At 52.4% G+C, this 20733-nt stretch overlaps 8 protein-coding genes across 8 annotated transcripts; 3 read left to right on the plus strand and 5 right to left on the minus strand.

The window, feature by feature from the left end:
- Window positions 1-592: 592 nt before the first annotated feature.
- SCP_0412480 (hypothetical protein) lies at window positions 593-1613 on the plus strand (the record flags this gene model as incomplete). The annotated part of the gene is made up of 2 exons (XM_027757973.1): window positions 593-629; window positions 1339-1613. 2 exons carry the CDS (start codon window positions 593-595, stop codon window positions 1611-1613), a joined length of 312 nt encoding a protein of 103 aa, XP_027613774.1.
- A 2556-nt stretch (window positions 1614-4169) lies between these two features.
- On the minus strand, window positions 4170-5954 carry SCP_0412490 (hypothetical protein; the record flags this gene model as incomplete). Its single annotated transcript, XM_027757974.1, has 14 exons — window positions 4170-4298; window positions 4354-4483; window positions 4560-4636; window positions 4699-4788; window positions 4841-4896; window positions 4946-4972; window positions 5031-5057; window positions 5115-5127; window positions 5182-5301; window positions 5353-5379; window positions 5445-5498; window positions 5549-5596; window positions 5655-5718; window positions 5782-5954. The coding sequence occupies 14 exons, from the start codon at window positions 5952-5954 to the stop codon at window positions 4170-4172; spliced, it is 1035 nt and encodes a 344-aa protein (XP_027613775.1).
- Window positions 5955-7249: 1295 nt separating this feature from the next.
- SCP_0412500 (Protein phosphatase 2C homolog) lies at window positions 7250-8851 on the minus strand (the record flags this gene model as incomplete). The annotated part of the gene is made up of 3 exons (XM_027757975.1): window positions 7250-7286; window positions 7358-8434; window positions 8484-8851. The coding sequence occupies 3 exons, from the start codon at window positions 8849-8851 to the stop codon at window positions 7250-7252; spliced, it is 1482 nt and encodes a 493-aa protein (XP_027613776.1).
- Window positions 8852-9603: 752 nt separating this feature from the next.
- On the plus strand, window positions 9604-10449 carry SCP_0412510 (hypothetical protein; the record flags this gene model as incomplete). The annotated part of the gene is made up of 6 exons (XM_027757976.1): window positions 9604-9783; window positions 9870-9879; window positions 9936-9953; window positions 10007-10067; window positions 10125-10386; window positions 10435-10449. 6 exons carry the CDS (start codon window positions 9604-9606, stop codon window positions 10447-10449), a joined length of 546 nt encoding a protein of 181 aa, XP_027613777.1.
- A 1-nt stretch (window position 10450) lies between these two features.
- SCP_0412520 (Multidrug resistance protein) lies at window positions 10451-12534 on the plus strand (the record flags this gene model as incomplete). Its single annotated transcript, XM_027757977.1, has 14 exons — window positions 10451-10465; window positions 10517-10558; window positions 10610-10656; window positions 10711-10801; window positions 10855-10926; window positions 10979-11029; window positions 11080-11372; window positions 11435-11564; window positions 11621-11666; window positions 11725-11748; window positions 11803-11853; window positions 11907-12001; window positions 12061-12213; window positions 12268-12534. 14 exons carry the CDS (start codon window positions 10451-10453, stop codon window positions 12532-12534), a joined length of 1377 nt encoding a protein of 458 aa, XP_027613778.1.
- Window positions 12535-13192: 658 nt separating this feature from the next.
- On the minus strand, window positions 13193-14962 carry SCP_0412530 (hypothetical protein; the record flags this gene model as incomplete). Its single annotated transcript, XM_027757978.1, has 15 exons — window positions 13193-13204; window positions 13256-13289; window positions 13341-13428; window positions 13490-13509; window positions 13563-13573; window positions 13632-13670; window positions 13728-13773; window positions 13832-13873; window positions 13927-14188; window positions 14243-14331; window positions 14383-14456; window positions 14508-14594; window positions 14646-14667; window positions 14724-14750; window positions 14811-14962. 15 exons carry the CDS (start codon window positions 14960-14962, stop codon window positions 13193-13195), a joined length of 1005 nt encoding a protein of 334 aa, XP_027613779.1.
- A 340-nt stretch (window positions 14963-15302) lies between these two features.
- Window positions 15303-17848, minus strand: SCP_0412540 (Serine/threonine-protein kinase prp4; the record flags this gene model as incomplete). The annotated part of the gene is made up of 9 exons (XM_027757979.1): window positions 15303-15506; window positions 15561-15799; window positions 15852-15966; window positions 16020-16173; window positions 16226-16363; window positions 16417-16646; window positions 16699-17003; window positions 17051-17415; window positions 17478-17848. 9 exons carry the CDS (start codon window positions 17846-17848, stop codon window positions 15303-15305), a joined length of 2121 nt encoding a protein of 706 aa, XP_027613780.1.
- A 555-nt stretch (window positions 17849-18403) lies between these two features.
- SCP_0412550 (hypothetical protein) lies at window positions 18404-20733 on the minus strand (the record flags this gene model as incomplete). Its single annotated transcript, XM_027757980.1, has 7 exons — window positions 18404-19238; window positions 19294-19413; window positions 19468-19949; window positions 20009-20138; window positions 20187-20404; window positions 20458-20565; window positions 20635-20733. 7 exons carry the CDS (start codon window positions 20731-20733, stop codon window positions 18404-18406), a joined length of 1992 nt encoding a protein of 663 aa, XP_027613781.1.

Below are 20733 nucleotides of genomic sequence, written 5' to 3' on the forward strand. Positions count from 1 at the left end.
CAGTAGAAGGTGCTTACCTTATGATTTCACTATCGTAGTAGCCTTGAATTCTGTCTCAAGTAATAGACAGAATGTGTTACACAAAGGAGCATGCTCATTCCTTCATTCTCGCAGCTCGGAAAGCGGTTCTGAAATTTGGAGCCTCCCGACTCGGGCCTGATTCGTGAATACGGACAAAATTGGAGCCTCCTGAGGCCTGATCTGGGAGCCCGGACATTTCTGTGATGAACGGATGCCTGGTCCAAAACCCGGACAAATTTGACCTCCGAGGGCCGGAGGCCTGGTTTTTCGCGGACATTTCAGGCCAGAAATCGGCTTCTGCTAACGGACATTTTGGGCTCCTCAGGATCAGGCATTTCCACCAATTGTCGGGGGTCCTTTTTATCCCTTTCCCGAGTTCTTCTTCCTTACGCGACGCCTGCAGGAAATTAGAATTTGATGCCTAATGTTTCCGAAGACTTCAAATATCTGAATTATGCTGTCCGGCCCTTCCGTGTGCCGTCACTGTTTGTACCTGGGCTGGTGTGAATCCTGCCCAGATTGCTATGCTCTGTGGTCACACATTATTATCTGTGTGGACTGCGTGATCAGGATGGAGGACGCTGTTAGAGACATGACGGCCCGGAGCGGTAAGTGTTGCCGTTTGTGAGTGGCTCAAGAGTGAGGTCGCCGCTATCGTACGCGCTCGTCTTGCTTCCCTCCAGTCCTTCAGGTGCTTGATCGCGACTGCAGTATTAGTCCGTCGCTGAAGTGCACTGTGACGCCCATATCTCGTCGAATGTGTCCGGCGTCGTATCGCTGCGAGCGCGGGTGGTATCGTGTATCGTCGTGTTCATGTGCGCATTGCTTCATTTCCCGGTTGTTTATGTGATACTCAGTATTCGCTTTTATATGTTCGCAGTTGCGTTTCGACACAGGTTAGGAGGGCGATGCTATCGCATCTCTCACCCACCCGTAGCCGCACAATTCACCTCTTGGTAGCCATTTTCCTTTTCGCCATGTGTCAAAGGGGCGACCAACGAGGGACTCGATTTCGAGGACTGTACACTGTGCGAGAGCGCTCTTCGCGATTAACACGATATTTCCCTTGACGCACCTTATGTTCTCCCGGTGGATTGCTATGGTCTTGTCTTCCGGAGGTAAATTATGCCTCTGGAGGCACGCTTTAGCTTTGGGAAGTAACTGTCTGTGCGGTACTATCGTACTCGTCTCTTCCACAAGTGACATCTCAAATTCGGTGCTGGGCTGCGCGTGTTGGTACATTGTCAACCTGAGGTGCGGGCGCTAGGTGTGTCGGGGTGTGCCTGGTGTTTCCGCGCTGACGCCATGTGTGTACAGAGACGACGCTCAAGACGATCTGCTTCGGCGCTCACCTCCTCTGGAGACTCCGCTGCGAGCACCCCATTGACCGTGGCTCATCTCCCGAGGACTGGCGCTTCCCGACGGATGGAAGGCAGCTATTAGCCTCCGTCATCATCTTGACCAACAGCTCGCCCACTGTCGGTTCAAACACAAAGCTCTGCCTGTGCACCTTGCCACAAGCACCGGGAACGGCTCCCTCATCGACGAATCTGCACTCCCAGATGACTGGCCCGAACACTCCGAGGTTTTAGTATTGTAGATTCCCTTTGGCGGAGCTGGGTACAGTCTCCCTCTTGTAGTGGGCCGTTGAGACGTGCTGCCCAAGGTAGCCTGCTCAACGACACGTCACCCGTCACCACTCCAAAGAAAAAAGATCTACTTCGGCCCGGTGCACAGGCTTTGTTAAAACACTCACCTTGCACTCTGCTTCACCTGACATCACCCTTGATTTAAGCTGACTATGTCATCATCTGGCCACGCACAAACTCGGTGTCAATTGCAGTCGATACTGGCGACGTCGGGCGAGCACACTCATCTCAGCTTCGCACTTGTGTGCCGCTGAACTCACCGGTCTGCCTCGTTTCCTTGTTACCCTTTCTGGGGATTGGATTGCATGACGTGGAATTACTGCTCGTAGCCAGTGGCCGGCCTAGTCCCCGAATGCAAATGCAGCTTGCTCTGAAAAGATGCTATAATTTGGGGGCGACTGGGGATATCCTTGATGGTAACCAACCCAAGTCGTCAAAGCCACGCTGTGCCAGTGTTGACGTATGTGTGTATTCTTCTATTTGCCTACCCAACCGTAATATTGGAATCCTACTGCAGCTCTTTGAGCACACTGTGCCAAAAATTGGCTGGAGATACCTCTTTACTTTGTTGTTGGGGCATTCTCTCGAACCAACGTGCGTCAATCTGATGTTCAGGCATCATTGTATATTCCCTCTCCCACTCCGGCAACCCTCATGATGTCTCCCTTCCGCTAGAAACACTCCTGGTGGGCCATTCTGATCAAGCGATGCTGCGAAAATCCTATGCAATCCAATCATTTCTGGGAGTTTATTGACCTCGTACATACTTCAAGACGGGTGAATGCTCTTCAGTACAGATAGCGAAAGAGTCCGGCCTCAAACGCTGTGCGTTCTCTTCTGGAGCTCCCCTTCACGGCTCTGACAAAGGCGTCGCGACGCCATGCATATCTGCGTATCTCTATTGCGTGCTTGTTCTGGTAGCCTGGTAGCAAGATTCAGCGTACGGACCGCGGGCGTATCGGGCATGCACTCCCAAGATATGTAGTATGTACTGCATCCGATTCGACAGGTCGTGCAATACCGCAGGTCAAAGTGCTCCAATCCAAGTCTTGCCAGCGAGTCTCCTCCGTCGGCAGAGCCTATACACTATACCCTACTGGAGACTCGGAGTACGTTGGTCCTTCTGCCGGGTGGCTTGCCAGCGTGCCGGGCGTTGGTGTTTCTTCGGAGCGCATGTGACCACCCGCTATATATGCGTCAAAAGATCCGCACGACCCCCTTGCGCCCTATCTGCACAGATTGAATGGTGGATCGCTGGGATCTTCGACTCGGACAGTCTTCGACGTGCTAAGCGGCGGTTCTGACTTCGCGCAAACTCAAAGGCTCTGCGCAGTTATGCAGTGTAAAGCCGCCGAGGCGGTATCGGCTACTCGGTGCCCGTCTGATGTGTGCGTCCCAGGTGCAGCTGTCTCAACAGATGCAGCAGTTGAGCCTTATCTCAGAGCGACTGCCAGGAATCCCTGGGGCTGCCAGTGAACCTCCTGCCTCCCATACCCTCAGGATGCTGGACGAGCTGCATTGGAGTTGCCAAGGCTGGAGATCAATACAATCCAGATATATCGCCTGAGAGTTGACGACCGTGAGTTGTGATGCTCTTCTTCTAGACTTCGTTGAATCGACCCGGAGGGAAGGGACTTACTAGGACAAACGCGTTATTGCTGCCCAATGTACGGACTCGCATCACGGTCAAGTCGCGAATACCGTGTTCATAGGTAGCTGAGCTTCTTGGCCTAATAAATTCGTATGCAACGATGGGGAGTGGTATCGGACTCAGTGTCCGTTGGCGCGGCTTGTAACTCGAGCCAGGATCCGGAGGAGTCCCAGCTGGTTACCCTCAGATTCTGCCTGGATCCACAAGTGGAACTTCTGTTGCAGCAAGTGGACAATCCGATCGTCTCTTCCCAGGTGTCACGTCAATATCGATCAGTCATCCATCCGAAGAAGCCATTATCGCGCTCCCATGGGGAACAAGACAAAGTTATATTATATTATTTGAGGGTACCACAGCGTGCTACGATAATGCCCAAGGGGGCTACGTGCGGTACTGCACACGTACAATCTGTCATACGTGTAGCGACCCGACGCAGCTAGCCCATCGCAGGCAGTCCGAAACCGAGCGCCCACGGCCTAACATCCCTGTAGGCATGTGGTGGCATCCTTGCCCTCGAGGAACAAGTGCTGATCCAGTGCCACCGTTCGGTACCCTGCTCGAGTTTCGTACTCCCGGTCACCGCTGCACCTCGTGCCCATTCGTCGAGTAACGAACCCGGAGTATATACCGATACACCAGGGCCAGCATCAGCTTACGCGTACTGTAGCTACAGAACAGGACAACGTAGCCGTACTGACGTGGCTTCTCCGCGTGAGGCCGAGTCCGTGTCCCAACGAATGGCTGAGGGTAAAGAGCGGTGGGGCGTGAATAAGCGTCAGGAGTGCATCGTCAAGGCGTAGGGGTCACGACGCAGGGCATCGGACACGATTGAACAGGACGAGCGGGTGTCAACTGTTCGGCGTCCCTTCCAGCTTCTCGATGTCGCGCTCGCGCGCAGCGAGCTCACCGAGGCTGCTGCGTTCTACATCGGTCGGGCTGCCATCGCAAGGCGTTAAGGGGGGTACGTCGTGCGACATCTGCCCGGGAAAACACAGATGTGTATGAGTAAGCGCAGAAAAATGGGGGACTCACATCAAGCCGGATATGGTCGCTGGGAGTGAACAATGCAGTCGCATGATAGCGCGACTGTGCGTGGCAGTGACACTGGCAAGTGACAACGGACATGTGGTCCGGAAGCTCGTGCAGACTTGCACGTCCATTCCTGCCAATTGCGAACACACGGCCCACGAGGTTTATGGTCAGGTCAGCCAGTAAGATAGGAAAGGGATGGAGCGTACAGCGTGACGAATAGCGAGACCACGTAGAGCTTTCCGAGGACGGCCTGGAACCCAAGGTCCCAGTAATTATCACTGGCCTAGGTGCGGGAACGCGGACATGAGAATTTTAAGCAGCAGCAGATGGGATTGGGAAACTCGCCTGAGTGGAGTACAGGATAACTGTGACGATAGCACAGACGCATGGGGGAATTGCTGCTTCCCAGACGAGGATCGTGAGTCGTTTCATAACCTACCGCTATTATTAGCCGGCGGACACAGAGAAAATGAAAGCAGGCACACACGCGACGGAATCGTGAAGATATGATGGTGGGCTTGGCGCGTGCCAGGTACGTGAGGACTGTCATGGTCGGTCAGCGGCGTCATTTCAGCGAGAGCAGTGCACACACGGATTCCCGTTACTGCAACATCGAGCACTGCCCGGCTGGTTCGTTAGCATGGGGGATATTATCTGGTGAGAAGTTATCTACACACCAGCGGAAGAGGCGAGCGAGAGGATAACTTGGGCAGGATGTCAGTCGCGAACGCTCGTGTGCTCACTTCAACGAGCTGACTCACAGACGCTGCTGATCTACAAAGTCATAGCCAGTGAGCAGCGCGCGCGCAGCTTAAGAGTCGTACGCACGGGAACCTCCGGTGGGGCAGGTGTGGGGATATACCACCAACTGTCGGGAATCGAAAACGTCTGGACGGTGACGATAATGCTCGTGATGATGCTCGCCAGGAGCATTAACGTGAGTGGTACCTTGGTGAACGTGAGTGCTTGTCGACTTCGAGGAGATGGGCTTCCACTTACGAGGACATACCACCGTCTGCTCAGCAGCTACAGATTGGCATGCATGCAATCAGTCAACTTGTCGCGGAGAGATGAATGCCGGCTTGACGTACCATCCAGCATCGCCAGATGAGAAATGCTTGGACCGGGACAGCCAAGCTGTTCGTCTGCAGCTAGATTTCTCAATCAATTCGCATGACCGCAGGACCGGACGTACGATGAGCGACTGCGATTTCTCGCACCACGTAAATGCGATCGTCGCCACCTAGCAGAAGAAAACGCGGTCAACCGTGCCCGATGCACACCTCAGCACTTTGACATACCCAGTCGCCAAAGTTGGTGACACAGGCCTGCCAGATGGAATAAAACGAGATTCCCGTCTGGAATCTGCAGAGGTAAGAATGTGCACACAATTAATGAGCTCGTCTGCCAATTTGTAGGTCAGCTTACAGCGCGATGATGGTGACTACACCGACGAGCGCCTGCAGGGTGAACCGTCCGCGCTCCGCCTTGTCCCAGAACGTGACCGACTGATTGATCATCATCCCCGTGAGGATTGCCTCGACGAGCACGCCCATAAGCTTTGGCCCAAGGTAATACGCGGCATTCCCCGTGCTGGCCATCTATCTGCGCTGTCCGTCAGGATGCCGCGTAGAGCGCAATAGCCAAAGCGTACCTCGAATGCTTGGACTGCGATACGGTGATTAATGGCGCGTGCCTACACGAAGGGCGCAGGTATAGTGAGAGCGTGCGACGCTGCGAACGACGGGGGCGACGGGGGCGACGTCCTGGACGCGATGGCTCAGGATGGCGGAGGGGAACGGCCGGAAGGGTTACGGGCGCGGGGACCCATAAAACTGAAGAGGAAGATTGTCACGGGAAGACTGCCATAAAAGTTTGAATTGACGGAGAAACTATGTCAGCGACAAGCGTGGAGGGCTCACCCGCGGGTCGTGGCCATCCCCACTCTATTGCAGAAGTCACTGCCGAGGCGCCAGAAGACGAGCGAATGCACACTCCTCCAAGTCGCATATAACCTTTCTAAGCCTCAATCTTCCCACTCCGTCCTCGTGGCTACCCTATCGCCCATCCCCGCCGCATCCTCGACTTATCTCGTTCTGCCACCACTGGTCAGCGAGTGCGCAACCGAGATCGTCGCGGTCAGATGAGCCAGGCGTCGCGCGATACTCGAGCCCAGGTAGGGGCAGCATCTACCAATCCTCCGGGTTCGGATGCCACTCCGTGGTAAACAATCAATTTATCGCTATCCACGTACAGCTCCTCCGGCCACTGCGACGAAGAGATGCAGATCACTGTTCAGCCCCCTACAGGCTGTTTTCTACACAGAGCGCAAGTTGTCATTTTGATATAAAATCAATGTCGTCCTACCTTCACGATTGAGTAATGCGCTGATGGGCACCGTCAGTCTGTCACGTCTCCCCTCGTGCGAAATAGCAGCAATACGATAGGCACAGCAGGAGATTTAGCCTTTACATTGGAGTCCAAGGCTCGGGGCTCGCGTTTCTTTGTACAGCGCAGTAAGCGAGCGGCATTGATGCAACGCCGAGTTGCTGTGCTCAAGATAACGGGCGCGAAGCGCGAATCGTAACCGATTTGGGAAAACCCTGAGATGGGCCAAGATCTTGGACGGTAAGACATAGAAAGCACGTATGTGGTGAAGTTGTCCAGAAAATGACTAGAATCCGACGAAAAGTGATGACTGCAGGAAACAACGGGGATTAACAGCTGTCGTTCATTGTCACAGACAAAAAGCGAGAATGAGCTCCCAACTTGTAAGGCGATAAGCACCGCAGGAAGGTGGGAATAGCCTTTAGACACCAACACCCCATTGGGCACTTCCTGGACAGAGGGTTCTCGTCGCACGTTGGCAGCAGTCACACAGTCTGGAATATGCTGCTCATTCAAAGAACACGACCACAGCAGAAATGTCGTCCCTGCGTTGAAGCGAGCAAATTAAGCACTCTTCCCAACACACAATAGAGGCAGTCAGTCAACGCGCGCGTACCTATATACGCGCGCCCGGGGCGACCGCATGCTCATCAGCGCCGCGGCGAGATCGGAATCAGCGCCCCCAAGTGCGTTCCGCACCAGATGCGTGGCGGGGTTTTGGTCGCAGTTTACAAACCGCTTCTCTGCGCACCACTGCCGGTAGCGCACCGTCTCCTCCTCATCCTCCGGGTGCACCTCTACAGGCAGCTCGCTCGGCGGTACGGGAGCCATCTCACGAGGAGCTTCTCCCTCCTTGGTATGACCGTCTTGCCAGAGCCCGACGAGGCCCACCGCCTCGGCGCTGGTCAGACTCTCCCACAGACCGTCGGTCGCCAAAATCAGGAAATCTCCCGGTTGTGCGCGTATTGAGGTCACCTCAGGCACGGCCGTTAAGTACGGCGGTGTGCGCACGTCCCGGGGAGGGGTGCGGCCGAGAAATGCCTCCTTAAGACGCTCTTGCACGCGCCGGCTCCACTTATGGCGCGCATCTCCGAATGCGCGAGAGGGGCCCATGCCGAGGACGCGTCCATTCGCGACAACAGCCTCACCTGGGTGCTGTGCGTTCAACCGGTACTCTTCGGCGACGTTATGTGCATCCTGCTCGACAGAGAGCACGCAGACTTCATATATGGCTTGACCGCGCTCGTCAAAGGCAGGACGGCCGAGGACGGCGCGCGAGTCGCCCGTGACCGCGATGCGGAGCACGCGCGTGTGGTCATCATAGAAGGCAAGCAGCGCACACGAGCCTGCATACGCCGGCGCGAGTAGGGTAACACCTGCATGCCGAGAGTTTGTCTCGAAGACGCGCTCGACGGCATTGTACACTATGTCGTCATCGAGGCGCTTGAACGTTGCCTGAATGGTATCCTCGATGTCATCCGGTGGGGGGTCCGGCTCCGTTCCAGGCGTGAGCGAAGACGAGAAGTTGTTGAAGAGGTCCGCGAGAGCGCCTGCCACTGCCGGGATCAGGTTATCGCGAAGCCATGCACTCGTTTCCCAGCCGTTGTGCCCGTCAAGAATAGCGAAGAAGGACCAGTGACCCGAGGGCACTGGCAGGATGGCTTCGGCGTGGTCATCCTCTATGGGATCGTTGCTGCGCAATTTGAGAGATTAGGAACAGTCCCGCTATCTACTCGACGCACCTCGCGAGCTGCGCGATATCATATCGCGCAATCCCACTCCCGCGTTCGGGTAAGTGTGTTTGCTCGTGCCTGCGAAGTTCTTCATCGACATCGATGCGGCTGCGTTCCCTGAAGCGGTCGAGTGGTTTCTGCCGCTGGAAAGGCAACGGTTCATACTGTTCATACTGTTCAGGTGCCCCCAATTGATCTGATGTTTTGCGGCCATCCAAATACACCTTCGGTGGTGTCAAGGCATATGTAAATCCCCACAGACTGAGCAGCAGGGCGCCACCAGCATGTAATGCTCCCAGATGAAGCCGCGAGAATAGCACAGATGACCGCGGCCGAATGAATTGAGCGAAGACATTCAATCTGGCTCTGGGCAACATGCGAAGGGCAGAACAATAATATACCGCGACTGTACTCAAACGACCTTAGGTTCAGTCTAAACTGGACAAAAGCGGAGACACGAGCGCCAAAATACCAAATTTGGACACCCAGACATCGGGCGCTTGTTTGAACTGAACTATATGTCCCGGGTCACACAGCCCTGTGCATGTGAAATGTGAACTAAATCAAATCGGTGTGTCACAAGTCACAAGGTGTGAACCTAAGGTTGCTTGAGTACATCTGTGAGGTTAAGTCCTCGATAGTTATCACACTTTTGTCGCTACAGGATATTATTCCGCTAAATTCGAGTCTCATCTTGTTCAGTAGCTTTGAATGTACAAAATCTCTCCCGTACATTATGGCTGAAATATTATCCCTGATGTTGCAGGAACTTGAGTTCCTTCCAGGGGTGTAACCCGAATTAGGGTTTCAGGCCTAAATCACACGGTTATACACCCTTGTTCTGACGATAGTCCCTTCAATTGTTTTTAGATCTCCTTGAAACTTGTTTTGTTTATGATGTGTATGGACCACCATTATGTAATGAACGCAATTAACGGACGTAGTCATTTCCGATAAGAGGACTTCTTCTCCACCGCCGCGCCGTAAAGCCGACTCCAGTGCCGACATATTTATACTTGATGAGTTCTCCATTCTCAGAGAAGTCTTTCTGCTCTCCTCAGTCGTCTTGAAGCTCGAATAAGCTTGAGCTGGTTTGAGGCAACTGGAATTTGACGACTAACGATCGAACATGACCTTTCGCTCCGACTCAGAGCGCGAGCCGCTTCTCCAGGCCTCTGTAGTGCAACCTGGGGCAGCAGAGGAGACGAATGAGGACCTGAAGGAAGCAACGAAGGTGGGACCGCTGGAAATATCGCGTTCGACGCGCTATGGGATTCTGGCGGGAATATGGACAGCGACCTTTCTCTCCGTGTGTAATGTTTCTTAGACCCGCGTGGTCCGTCTACATGAAATGCTCAGATCTTGTGATTTTGCAATGGGGGTTACAATTTGTAGTCCTTGAATAGTGCGTATCGCTCGACTTTCATTCGTGTGCTATTCTGAGAAATGATTGTGTTACAGCCACCCTTGTCGCGACGCGTGAGTTTACGTTCCACTTCTGTGCACAAACTTTACTGAGCGCATACACGCAGTGCTTCCATCTATATCATCAGAATTCAGCAAGTCGCACCAGGCCAGTTGGCTCGGCACCGCGTGCGTCCTCCAAAATTAAGCACTTGTGTTAAAGTTTACCCTGACGTCATACACCAGATACCTCCTCGCGACATGCACCTTCACACCCCTCTATGGCCGCCTGTGTAACGTTCTGGGTCGTCGAGGTGCTAACCAGACAGCAGTGTTCTTCGCTGCCCTCGGTACTGCAGCGTGCGGGATCTCGGGCGATATGGAAGTGCTCATCGCTGCACGATTTGTGCGCCCGAGTCACATATTACTGTCATTTGGGCTGAATGCTGATTTTGATGTACACTTAGCTTGCAGGCTTGGGTGGCGGGGGTATCTTCACCACTGCAACGTATGTGCCAGTTCGATCAGATGGACATGCTGCTCATCTTGCTTCTAGAATAATCACGAGTGACATGTACAGTTTAAGGGTAAATGAAGTTTGATATGTTATCGTGCATCGATTAATCTCCTCCATTCAGGCTCGAGGTCTCACACAGGGCGTCTCCGCGGTATTCAGTAGCGTAGGTGCCGATGCGTTTTCCTTGGTATCTGCATAGGCTGACTTGCTTCAGCTCGGAATGGGTTTTGGAGGCCCGTTCGGTGGATATATCAACGACAAGTAAGCTTCCGGGCAGCAGGTCGTCATTTTCTGCTAACTCGAATTTGGTCTCAGATTCGGGTGGCGATGGGCCTTCCTTTTCCAACTTCCGCTATTCTTCCTATCGTTTGTCCTGACTTCAATCAATCTGAACTATGTCACACCTGTAAGCAGATGCAATTCCTCTGATATTGGCATTTACACTCACTCCTGCCATAGGGCAAGATGAAGAGCGCCAAGGAGGTGTTAAAGCGGATTGATTATGGTGGCAGTTTCACTCTGTTGTTTGCGGTGCGCATGGTTGCAACTTTTTATTCCTCTCGCTCGCTGATAATTTTCGCAGGTACTCTCCGTCCTCGTTTTCCTGAGTACGCGCTATAGCGAGGAGTATCCAGTGGGTCTCTGTTGCCCGTGCCGGCGGCTTTGTGCTCATTGCTTCCATAGTGGTCGTCGCCAGCGGTGTACATTCCGCTGGCCCTTGCTTTTGCCTTCGCCATCGTATTTGTCATCTTCGAGCTGCGGATTGCGCCCGAGCCTGTCCTCGCGCCGTTTCTCCTCCGCCAGAAAGTTCCCATACTCGTCGGGATCAGCAACTTCCTGGTCGCGACATGCAACTTTACGGTCATGTACAACTTCCCGACGTGGTTTCAGACGGTAATGCTCACCAGCGCAAGCGAGGCTGGTGCCCATTTGATCCCAAACGGTGTCTCCATTTCTCTTGGGTCTTTGTTCGCTGGGTAGGTGGAGTTTTGTGCTCCCTGTGTCCTTGATGTGCCAATACTTTATGCCGTCGTCGCAGATGGATGATGCATCGCACCGGCAAGTACAAGCGCCTCAACCTCATATTCGGTCTTTTCCCATTCGTCGCGGCCATTCTTCTCAGTCTCATGCGCGAAGACTCCCCTGCAATCCAGCTTTGGCTGAGTATTGTGCGTTCTCCAGTTATTTGTCGCACTGAATTATTCTGTAATTCTACCGTTGCTAGATACCCCTAGGATTTGGCAATGCTGTAGTACTGCAGACGATGCTTAGTGCGTGTCCCTGCCGTATCAAATTCGGTTCAGATATTGATGACGTGCCGCGTTGTAGTTGCCTTACTTGCCAACATTCCGAGTAAGTAGCTATTCAGCGTCTGGCCTTTGGATGCCCAATCTGAGTACACTCTAGAATCTGCGATGGCCGTAGGGACCGGGTTCGGCCAGCTCTTCCGCGGCATCGGTCTGTTCATTCCTTTGTCCTAAACAGTCCCACTTTCTAATCTCATCATGTAGGCCAAGTCGGTGGCGTCGCGTTCTCGTCTGCCCTTTTCCAGTCTGTGCTTAATGCAGAACTGCGCAAACGCATACGCTGCGACAACGCCGAGGAGGTTTGTCATTCCGCTAGTCCTGATAGCTCCTCTCGTGACGACAGTTTTGCTTGATGCAGATCATCACTAAGATCCGGCACTCCGCTATGCTGGTCGCACGGCTCCCACCAGATCTCCAGCGTGCCGCCCGCGACTCGTACGCGATTAGCTTGCGCGCAGTGTTCATCATGGCGGCGTGTGCGACGTTCCTTGCGTACCTCGCACGCTTGCCGGTTCGTCTACCTTCTTGACATCGATGTCCTCGTTCTGACTGTGCTGTACCGCAGATACCCGACAAGCCTCTGGATGACCCCCGCGCAAAGAGTATGAGTGATGACCAGCCTCCCAGCCATACTGCTATTCACGAGAGGCCGGCGTATCGCAATGAAGACATACAGGAGCTTGGGGACGACGACGAAGAGGAAGATGTCCCTGTCTCTGTACTCAAAACTCAGGGACCGCGGCCACGGCGGCTGTCGACGTATGAGTCGCACGACGGTGGGATGGATTTAGAGAGCGATACTATAGGAGGGTCGGCGAGGGGCAGCCATTAGAAGTGCCTATGCCGGGTGGCTTGCATGTAGGCATGGAGGCTGCTTGCGTGGTTGGCGTTGGCGGTTATACCCGCTTCTTGATACTAGTGTCGGATACCTCTGGAATGACAAAGCCGTTGCAATATTTTCGACGTAGCTATTTTCTTGCCCACTGTGATGGTAATCTCCTACGGCTCACTAGCCCCGTGGCAATGCAAATGTCGGGCATCGTCGAAAAGGGTGGCGACAAATTGAGATAGTTAGTCATTCGAATGAAAGTCTCGCACTCATAGGCAGACTACTCGTACATACAGTGGATGTTCCGCGTGCTCTGACTGGATTGTTATGCAGTAATTGGGAAGTGACTTTAACGAGAAATTAGATGATGGTGCTAGGTTACCATAAGAGGAAGGCGATATGCTAAGAAAGGAGAAAGGAGATCCGCCGGACTTACGATGTTATATGAATTCCTTACAGTCTCCAAATTGATATTTGTATTCAGGATATGCAGGATAGCGCAACAACAAGGCTTTAGCGGTATGAAAGTGTACCGTGCTTAAGCGACGGAGTCCTCAAAGCCGAACAAAAATACATTGAATTTCAGTACTTCTTTCAGCGCTATCCAACATAATTCGCAGTTGATATTTACAAGGATCACCTCTTAAGTTTCATTTAGTCTTCACAGGTATGCCTAAAAATTTATTGAATAAGGTCCTAGAGCATTTAGAAGGAAGGGACTTACAGCAGCATTCGGCGGGCTCGCGACACCTCCGAGCCTTTGACGATCATTAGTTGCTTGATGAGAAAGTGTAGTGAAGTCGACTCACACATTGAGAGGCCAAGACGAAAAGAAGAACGTATATCTCCCTGTCTCGGCACACACCTTCGAGAGAGCTTCTACGTCGAAGAACTCGCCTGACACGAAGAGGGACCAGCATGTTAGCAGTATACCAGGCGCATTCAAATGCAATCTCACCAATGGGCATGCCCCACAGTCTAGGGAAAACAAGCTCGATATGAGTGAGATTATCAGGATGATACAAACGCACCCAAGCAGAGTCTTCGTCATAGCAAACGTAAGCCAAAGTGGGGATGGTTGTAGAAAAGGCTCAGCGTACCTGATGAAGTTGCGGGCTCCCATTCGGGTCGGGCCAGCTCTATATGGCGACCGATAGCCAATCAGTGAGCCTTCAACACAGAAGACCGACGCTGACCTCCAGAGTGGGTTGGTCAGAAGCGGCGGCCGCGAAATGGTTGTTCCTTGAAGCAGTTATTTCACATCACGGGTCCAGCTCCGGCGAGGAAAGAAAAGGCATACCAGAGGAAGCGCTTCATTTCGAGTGATGGCTCAAGCCCAGCGCTATCACACTGCGTTAGACAAAGGCGGAAGCTCAACAAGCGACAAATACACACAAGGTCCAATTCTCCTCTTTAATCAGAGATTCCTTCTGTTCACTCGAAAGTTGGTAGTATCTCTGGATGAATCCGACGCGGAGGATCAAGATATCCCCCCGCTTGAAGGTCACACCCTCCTTCTTGGCACACGCTTCCAGATCTTGGACGGGGATACCATGGGTACTCCAGGGATCGTATGGCAGCGGAGACCCGTCTTCCGTGTAATATTTTACAAGGTCCAGAAAAACACCACGACCGCAAATACCGTGCTGCGCCCAGTCTGGTGGAACGTTTGTGTGAGTCTCGGAGCTTGATGCTAGAATAATGGCTCAACTATGAATGCCCAACTTGATCACCTCGGGATCTACTTTGTTCGGATCGGACATTGTGAAGGAACCGCGGGGGAACGAGTCGGCAGGCGTGCTGAGAAATATGAATTAGACAACTTTTTATACTGTCAAGTGATCGACGTACTTGTTGTAGAACACCTTGTGTTCGAGCACACCGAAGTGTCTCAGACCATCCCACTGAGTCCCCGATTGCGTGTTCTAGAAAGCGAACGAATGAAAGATTCCAGTAGTAAAATTCAGAGGACTTACTATATGGATAGCATCGTCATTGATGGCATGGGTTTCTTCCATCTTGTTCCATAATTCATGGTGAGGAGGCTGACGACCGAACGCGGGCTGGATAGTCTGTGAGAACAGTCACAATACAAAACGATGAAGATATCCTACATTGCTGGGAAAGTTCACAGGCCTTCAAGTCACCGACTTCAGCATTGTGCTTTCATGGAATATGACCATGGTTCGTACCAGTTCAAGCATACTGTCTTCCCTAATCTAACGGGAGATTGCCTCAGCATGTATAATCAGCTCTCGGAAACGCGCGGACACACTTACTTGATCTCTTTCGCGGCCTCCTGGACAACCTCTTCCGTCAAGAGGTTCACTGTACCTAGCTGATCGTCTTTGCCCCAAATACCCCAAGCACAGCCAGGGAAGTTGTGGAAGTTCGGTAGCTCGTCAAAGGTCGGCAGGGGTCTTTCAGACATAATGCCAGAGTGACGAAGAGCAAACACCTTGGTACAGCACGAACGCCGATTTATATATGTCCGACCGAAAGTCCTTGGAGAACCGCGGACTTCGGCATACCAAGCGTACAATAGACTCAGCTGACGGTTATTGTGGTCAAAAGAATGTCTTCGGTCTTCCGCTAGGATCAATATGGATTCAGATATCGGAGGAACGTGAAAACAGTTCCTGCAATGTGGTCACATTGTCCCTTCCATTTTTACACAGGCGCGCAAAACTACAACTTTGTCAATAAAACTCTACAATACAAAGCAGCAGAAAATAATCAGAAGGCCAAACACGCTGAGCGTCCAATTAGTTTTAACCTCTGATGAAAGGATGTAACAGCGCCTCTTTCGGTGTAATCCTTCTCGCAGGGTCCAGAGCCAAGCACTTATCAAGCAAATCTACGAAGGAGGAAAGCAACTTCGCTTCATCGTCTTTGAGCTTGACCGATGTAGGTGGCATTAAACGCTGACGGAGATCCCGCGTAGGCGTTGTAATGTGGACTTTACGGACAACGTTCTAAACTTGCGTTAGGTAAAAAAAAAAGAACGTCACCCAAGGGGTCATGCTCACCGATCCTGTCACGCGGTCCTGTTCGATGTTGCCAAACCCGCCCAACTCATCGAAGTACATCTCTCCGAACTTCGCCTTCTTGATCATCTTGGTATTGAAGCGACCCTTCAATTCCATCATAAGAAGTAACATCTGGTTGTTTGATCGTCCTGGGAAAAGAATCTTGCCAGTGTAGAGCTCGTACAAAGTGCAACCGATGGACCAGATATCCAGAGCAGGGTCATACGGTACTCCAAGAACTAAACGATCGGTCAGCATTTGCACTGAGCTTATTCGGGAACTGTACGCAACTGATCTCTGGGGCACGATAGAATCTGCTGACGAGGTAAGGCGTTATCTCATTCTCGGATGCATCTGATGCCGAACCGAGATCACAGAGTTTGAGCAGAGTCTTGTGTTCATTTACCTGCGTATCAAATCAGATGTTGGTCAAAGACATAAAAGCACGAACAGACGGACCAAGATATTATCAGGCTTAATGTCAGCGTGCATGATGTTGCACTTCCGCAATAGACTCATAGCAAGGAAAAGCTGATGAGCATAAGCGCGTACCGCTTTGATGTTCAGACCGACATCTTTACCAAATCGCTTCACTACATCCCTCAGATTCATGCTACGGGACAGGAAAATGAGGCTCGTTGGTCGCAGAGTCGGTCAAGACATACCTTAAGGACTCAAAGACGAGACAAAGATGGCCACGGTGTTCGAAGGTCCGCTCTAAACGAACGATATGTTTCTTGTCCTCCGGATCTGCCTGCTTCAGTTTGTTCAATATCTGAACTTCTTTCAGACCCGCTCGGTACCTATTGGACCATACGTCAGCTATGTTGAGACTGGGGGTAAAAATGACACGCACATTGACTCTTGACAACGCACTATCTTAATGGCAACTTCCTTACCGGCGTCGCCAACCTCTCCGTGGATTACACGAGCTCTCACCACATTTGCAAACATGCCCTTTCCCAGTGACGAATATACTTGATAACGCCCACCATCAAGCTGCGCGCCCAAGATTATTTGGTAATATCCTTCTGGATCGGCAGCGGAGTCTAGGGTTGTGGTTATTAGAGCCGGAGCAGCTGTCCTCTGAGAAAGTGCATAAGCGCTGCACAACGAACGATTCAACATGTACACTCACCACTATTTTCTTGACTTTCTTGACATTCTTCTCGGATGTCACCGCCGCAAACATGTCGTCAATTTCATCCTCTTCCACCTCAATCTCCTCTACATCCTCGACATTAGACGTTGGCTCCTCTTTGACACGAACACGCTTCTGTTCGTCTTCGCGGCGATCCAAACTTGGATCGTAGTCTGCGGCAGAAATTTGTTCGTGAACGCCATTCTGCGCTTGGGCCTTCGCCTGCACGTCTTCCTCGTCGCCGTCCTTTGCGAGAGAAAAGGAGGCAGGTGTAGGTGACACAGATTCAGATTCCCGCTTACCTGCGAAGATGTCAATACAAAGACATAATATCATCTGAAATACATACTAATTTTACCTTCTGTAGGTGCTTCGGATACGCCAGGAGTACCATCGATGCTATTAATGTGAGACACCGGATTAGAGACAGAGGAAAAGGCGGTTGGCGGTTCAACCGCACTGGTAGGCCCTGGGCTGGGGGATGCCGTTTGACTAACAGAAGTGCTGGCAATTCCAGCATATTTTGCCAAGATCGCCCTTCGCTTGGCGCGACGTGCAGCTAAAGTCGTCTCCGCAGAGGGTGGGGAACCGGACAAGTCCAGCTCCATCTCGTGCTCAGGCTGGGGTTGTGGTTTCTCCTGAGGAAGCGGTGAAGGCGCACGAGTCGGCTGCGAAGGCACTGGGGTAGGCCCACGACTTGGCCTGGGAGAGATCCTGAGGAGACAGTAGTATCAGCAAGGACCATGACAAGTCTACAATCGGTTCATGACACTCACTCGCCTTCTTCTTTCTCTGACTCGTCTCGGGGAGCATGAGGGCGATCGTTCGAGGGTCCTGCCGAGTGATGCTCCCGTGGCGCCGGCGGGGTACGTCTACGATTGTCATCTCTTCGCTGATCATCTCGCCGCACATCTTCTCTTCGTGAATGGTAGTCTCTGTCGCGCTCCCTCTCCTGGTTGTCACGCCTGTCTCTATCTCTCCCGTAGTCGCCCGAATGCCTGGAGTCGTACTCTCTGCTGCGTACGACATAATCGCCTCGGGGGCGTCTGTCAATGCTGTCACGCCTGCCGGAACTCTCCCTCCTGCTATGTGGTGGCTTTCTCCGTGGAGACCTCAGGTGAACGTCCCTCCAATCCCGAGGGTCCATTCGTTCGCGCGGCCTCTTGCGAGACTCCTCTTCGCTGCCTTCCCATGAACGCTTAGATCCTGAGGGCATGTTAGTCATCTTCTATCAAGAGATTGGGGTTTACGGAGCACCGCACGATAGAAAGTAAAGGAACAGATATCGGCGGGTGACGCTGACGTTCAGCAATGTCTGCAACGACAACGACGACGTCCGTGATGAGGTTGATGAGGTTTAAAGAAAGGCTTGTCCAGGCCGCTGATCTCAGACGAAACTCGGAGCGTGAATAAAATTACCGAGTATGGTACTATGCCAGTCCCAGACTCACACACGCCAGTTCCCCCAATGTGCTGCAGAAGATACAAAGTCAACGCAACAGATGGTCCTCAACAACAAGTAACCAAGCGAATGAACTAACAGAATAGCAGAGTCGAAGATAATTAGAATAAAAATATACCGACAGTACTGTACATCCAATTAGAATGACACTGGAGACAAGCAAGGTTGGCATGAAGGGTCACGACAAAAAGAGAATGAACTTACAACAAGGGTATCAGCAATTAGTGTTTTTTGGTCAACTCAGTCTCCCCGCTGTGATGCCTGTGAAAGCTGACTGAGTGTTGCAGCAGCCCTAGTACCAGGAGCGGGCGTATAAGGTGTTTGCTTCTGTGCCTCCAACGTCCTCCTCCTCCTGTCCTTCTCCTCGCTCGCACGCGTGCCAGGAACAGGGACCGTGTCGCTATCGGTGGCCGAGGCATTCGTCGGGTGCCGTCGCACATCACCAGCTCTCAAAGGCGTCAACGGATATGTCGTTCCCACAGTGGCAACACGGCTGGTCGGGACAGCCGATCCAGAAGTGGACTCAGCCTGAGTTTTGGGAGTAACAGGAAAAGTCTGAGGTGGTCCAGCAACAGGGGCCAGTGCAGCTCGACTAACTACAACACCAGGGGGAGGCTCCACAACATTGATCCTCCGTCGGTTCGCTGGCTTTGCGAATAATGGACCTCTTTGAGGAGCCGCAGCTGGGAAGTTTGCACGGCTTCCAAGGGTAACAGCGGACCGTGGTTGTCGCTGAGATGGCTGTGGAGGATGCCGCGCGTGAACATGCTGTTCATTTATTTTTGCTTCAACCTGCGTTGGCCCATCGTACATGTCATCAAGATCGTGCGTTGAAGCTCGTTCGTTTTGGAGGGTCGGAGCAGGGCCAACCAATGTGGCCTGAGAGCTCATCGTCAGTTGCGGTGCTTTGGCGATGGCAGAAACGGGATGAGGTCGAAGTTGTGCCGCAGTATATTGAGATCTTGAACGGATTGACGTAGGTTTTGCCAGTAGTTGGGGAGAAGGACTAGGCAAGGGCGTGTGTTGCGTACCTGATGGTCCTGGATCAACGCGTTCGGATGATAGGATGTTATTCCTAACGGAAACGTTGTGTGTGAGCATACAGAAGGACAGCCAAGGGATGTTCCTACACTTCATAACTAGAACTTCCTGATTCATCCTCTGTGAGGTCCCGCTTGTTGAACGCCCTGACCTGCCTACGGCCAGAGTTGCCGCCTCGACCAGCTTCGACTTGTGATGCCTCCGACCCTCTGAACGACTGGATAAGCATAAACCTTTGAAATAGAGAAATATATTTAACTGACTCTTGGCCAGGCTCCACCTCAAATTCAATATCTAGGTAGTCGCTTAGGCTTGACCTTCGTTTCAACCGAGTGGGGAAAGACTGAGCGCGCGGGCCAACTGCGGGTCCCGGAGCTACTCTTGCGGGGAGAATGTCAGTATGCCTTGCATGTTTCGCACGTTCTCCGGCTTGCCAGGAATCGTCATACTCTTCGTCCACCCGTCTACGCTTCCGGCCGTCGAAGTCGTCCTCATCTTCTGCTGCTTCGTCGTCGTATGGCTGCTGTCGTCTTTCTAGCGAATCATCGTCATCCGACCAGTCCACACGAACTCCCCCTTGTGACTTCCCGTAAAACCTGCTTCTTTCATACAGCCCCTTCCCGTCTGCGCGGGGAGGATTCTCCTCCACATACTGTTCGATTATCGGATCGAGTCGCTGCCAGTTTTTCTTATACCGTTCCAGCCACGACATCGGCGTATGACGCAGTACCCACTCCCGCCCAGGCTGCTCGGAAACCCGCATTCTCAGTGATTGTAAAAAGATGAACGAGTGAGGAAGTATACCTTCTCTGCCCACTGGACTAAGCGCTTGTAAATCTCAAGACCGGTACGGCCACCTTCTTCTTTGTTCGGTATGACAGCGGCAATGTACTTGCAGAGGTTTTCGTCATCCCCAGCTGTGAATGCTGTTCGCCTCAAGAAGTGTCAGCGCGCGCAAACATCGACACCGGATACAACTCACTGATGGCCTGCGGGATGACCCGGCATACCCTTACGCACCGGGCGTTTGTGATTTTCCTGATATCTCCGTGTTCTGATGCATAATTGTACGAACTTTGGCGATTCCACGTAGATGGTTTTGGAGTCAAAATACTTGTGCTCCAGAATCTCGATGGCTTCGGAATTGGCAATAATTGTATCAGCATCCTCTTCGTTGGAGCATATGTGTCCACCGTGAGCCTTCTATGTGTAAGCACGGAGCTCGGGCAATAAATACATGTAAGAGGACTCACTCGAATCTTCGGCCGCAATGCATGTATTTGTCCCTCTGAAAGTCCACCATAACGCCCCTGATAGAAATAGAAATGTGCAGGTCGACCTTCTATCATGAAGAGGTCATCCTGTTCGGCATTAGTGCAGTGATCATGATCAGCATAGAACAACGATGTAATTTTGGCTGGATTTCACACCTCTGGTTCCTCAGGAATCTGGGGTTCATCATCTTCCTCCTCTTCCTCCTCCTCCTGCAGTTGAGAACCTTCGAAGGCGCGCCCAGGTGACCTGGACAT

This window comes from Sparassis crispa, assembly GCF_003851025.1.
Source record: "Sparassis crispa DNA, contig_000003F, whole genome shotgun sequence".
In the NCBI taxonomy this organism is placed as follows: domain Eukaryota; kingdom Fungi; phylum Basidiomycota; class Agaricomycetes; order Polyporales; family Sparassidaceae; genus Sparassis; species Sparassis crispa.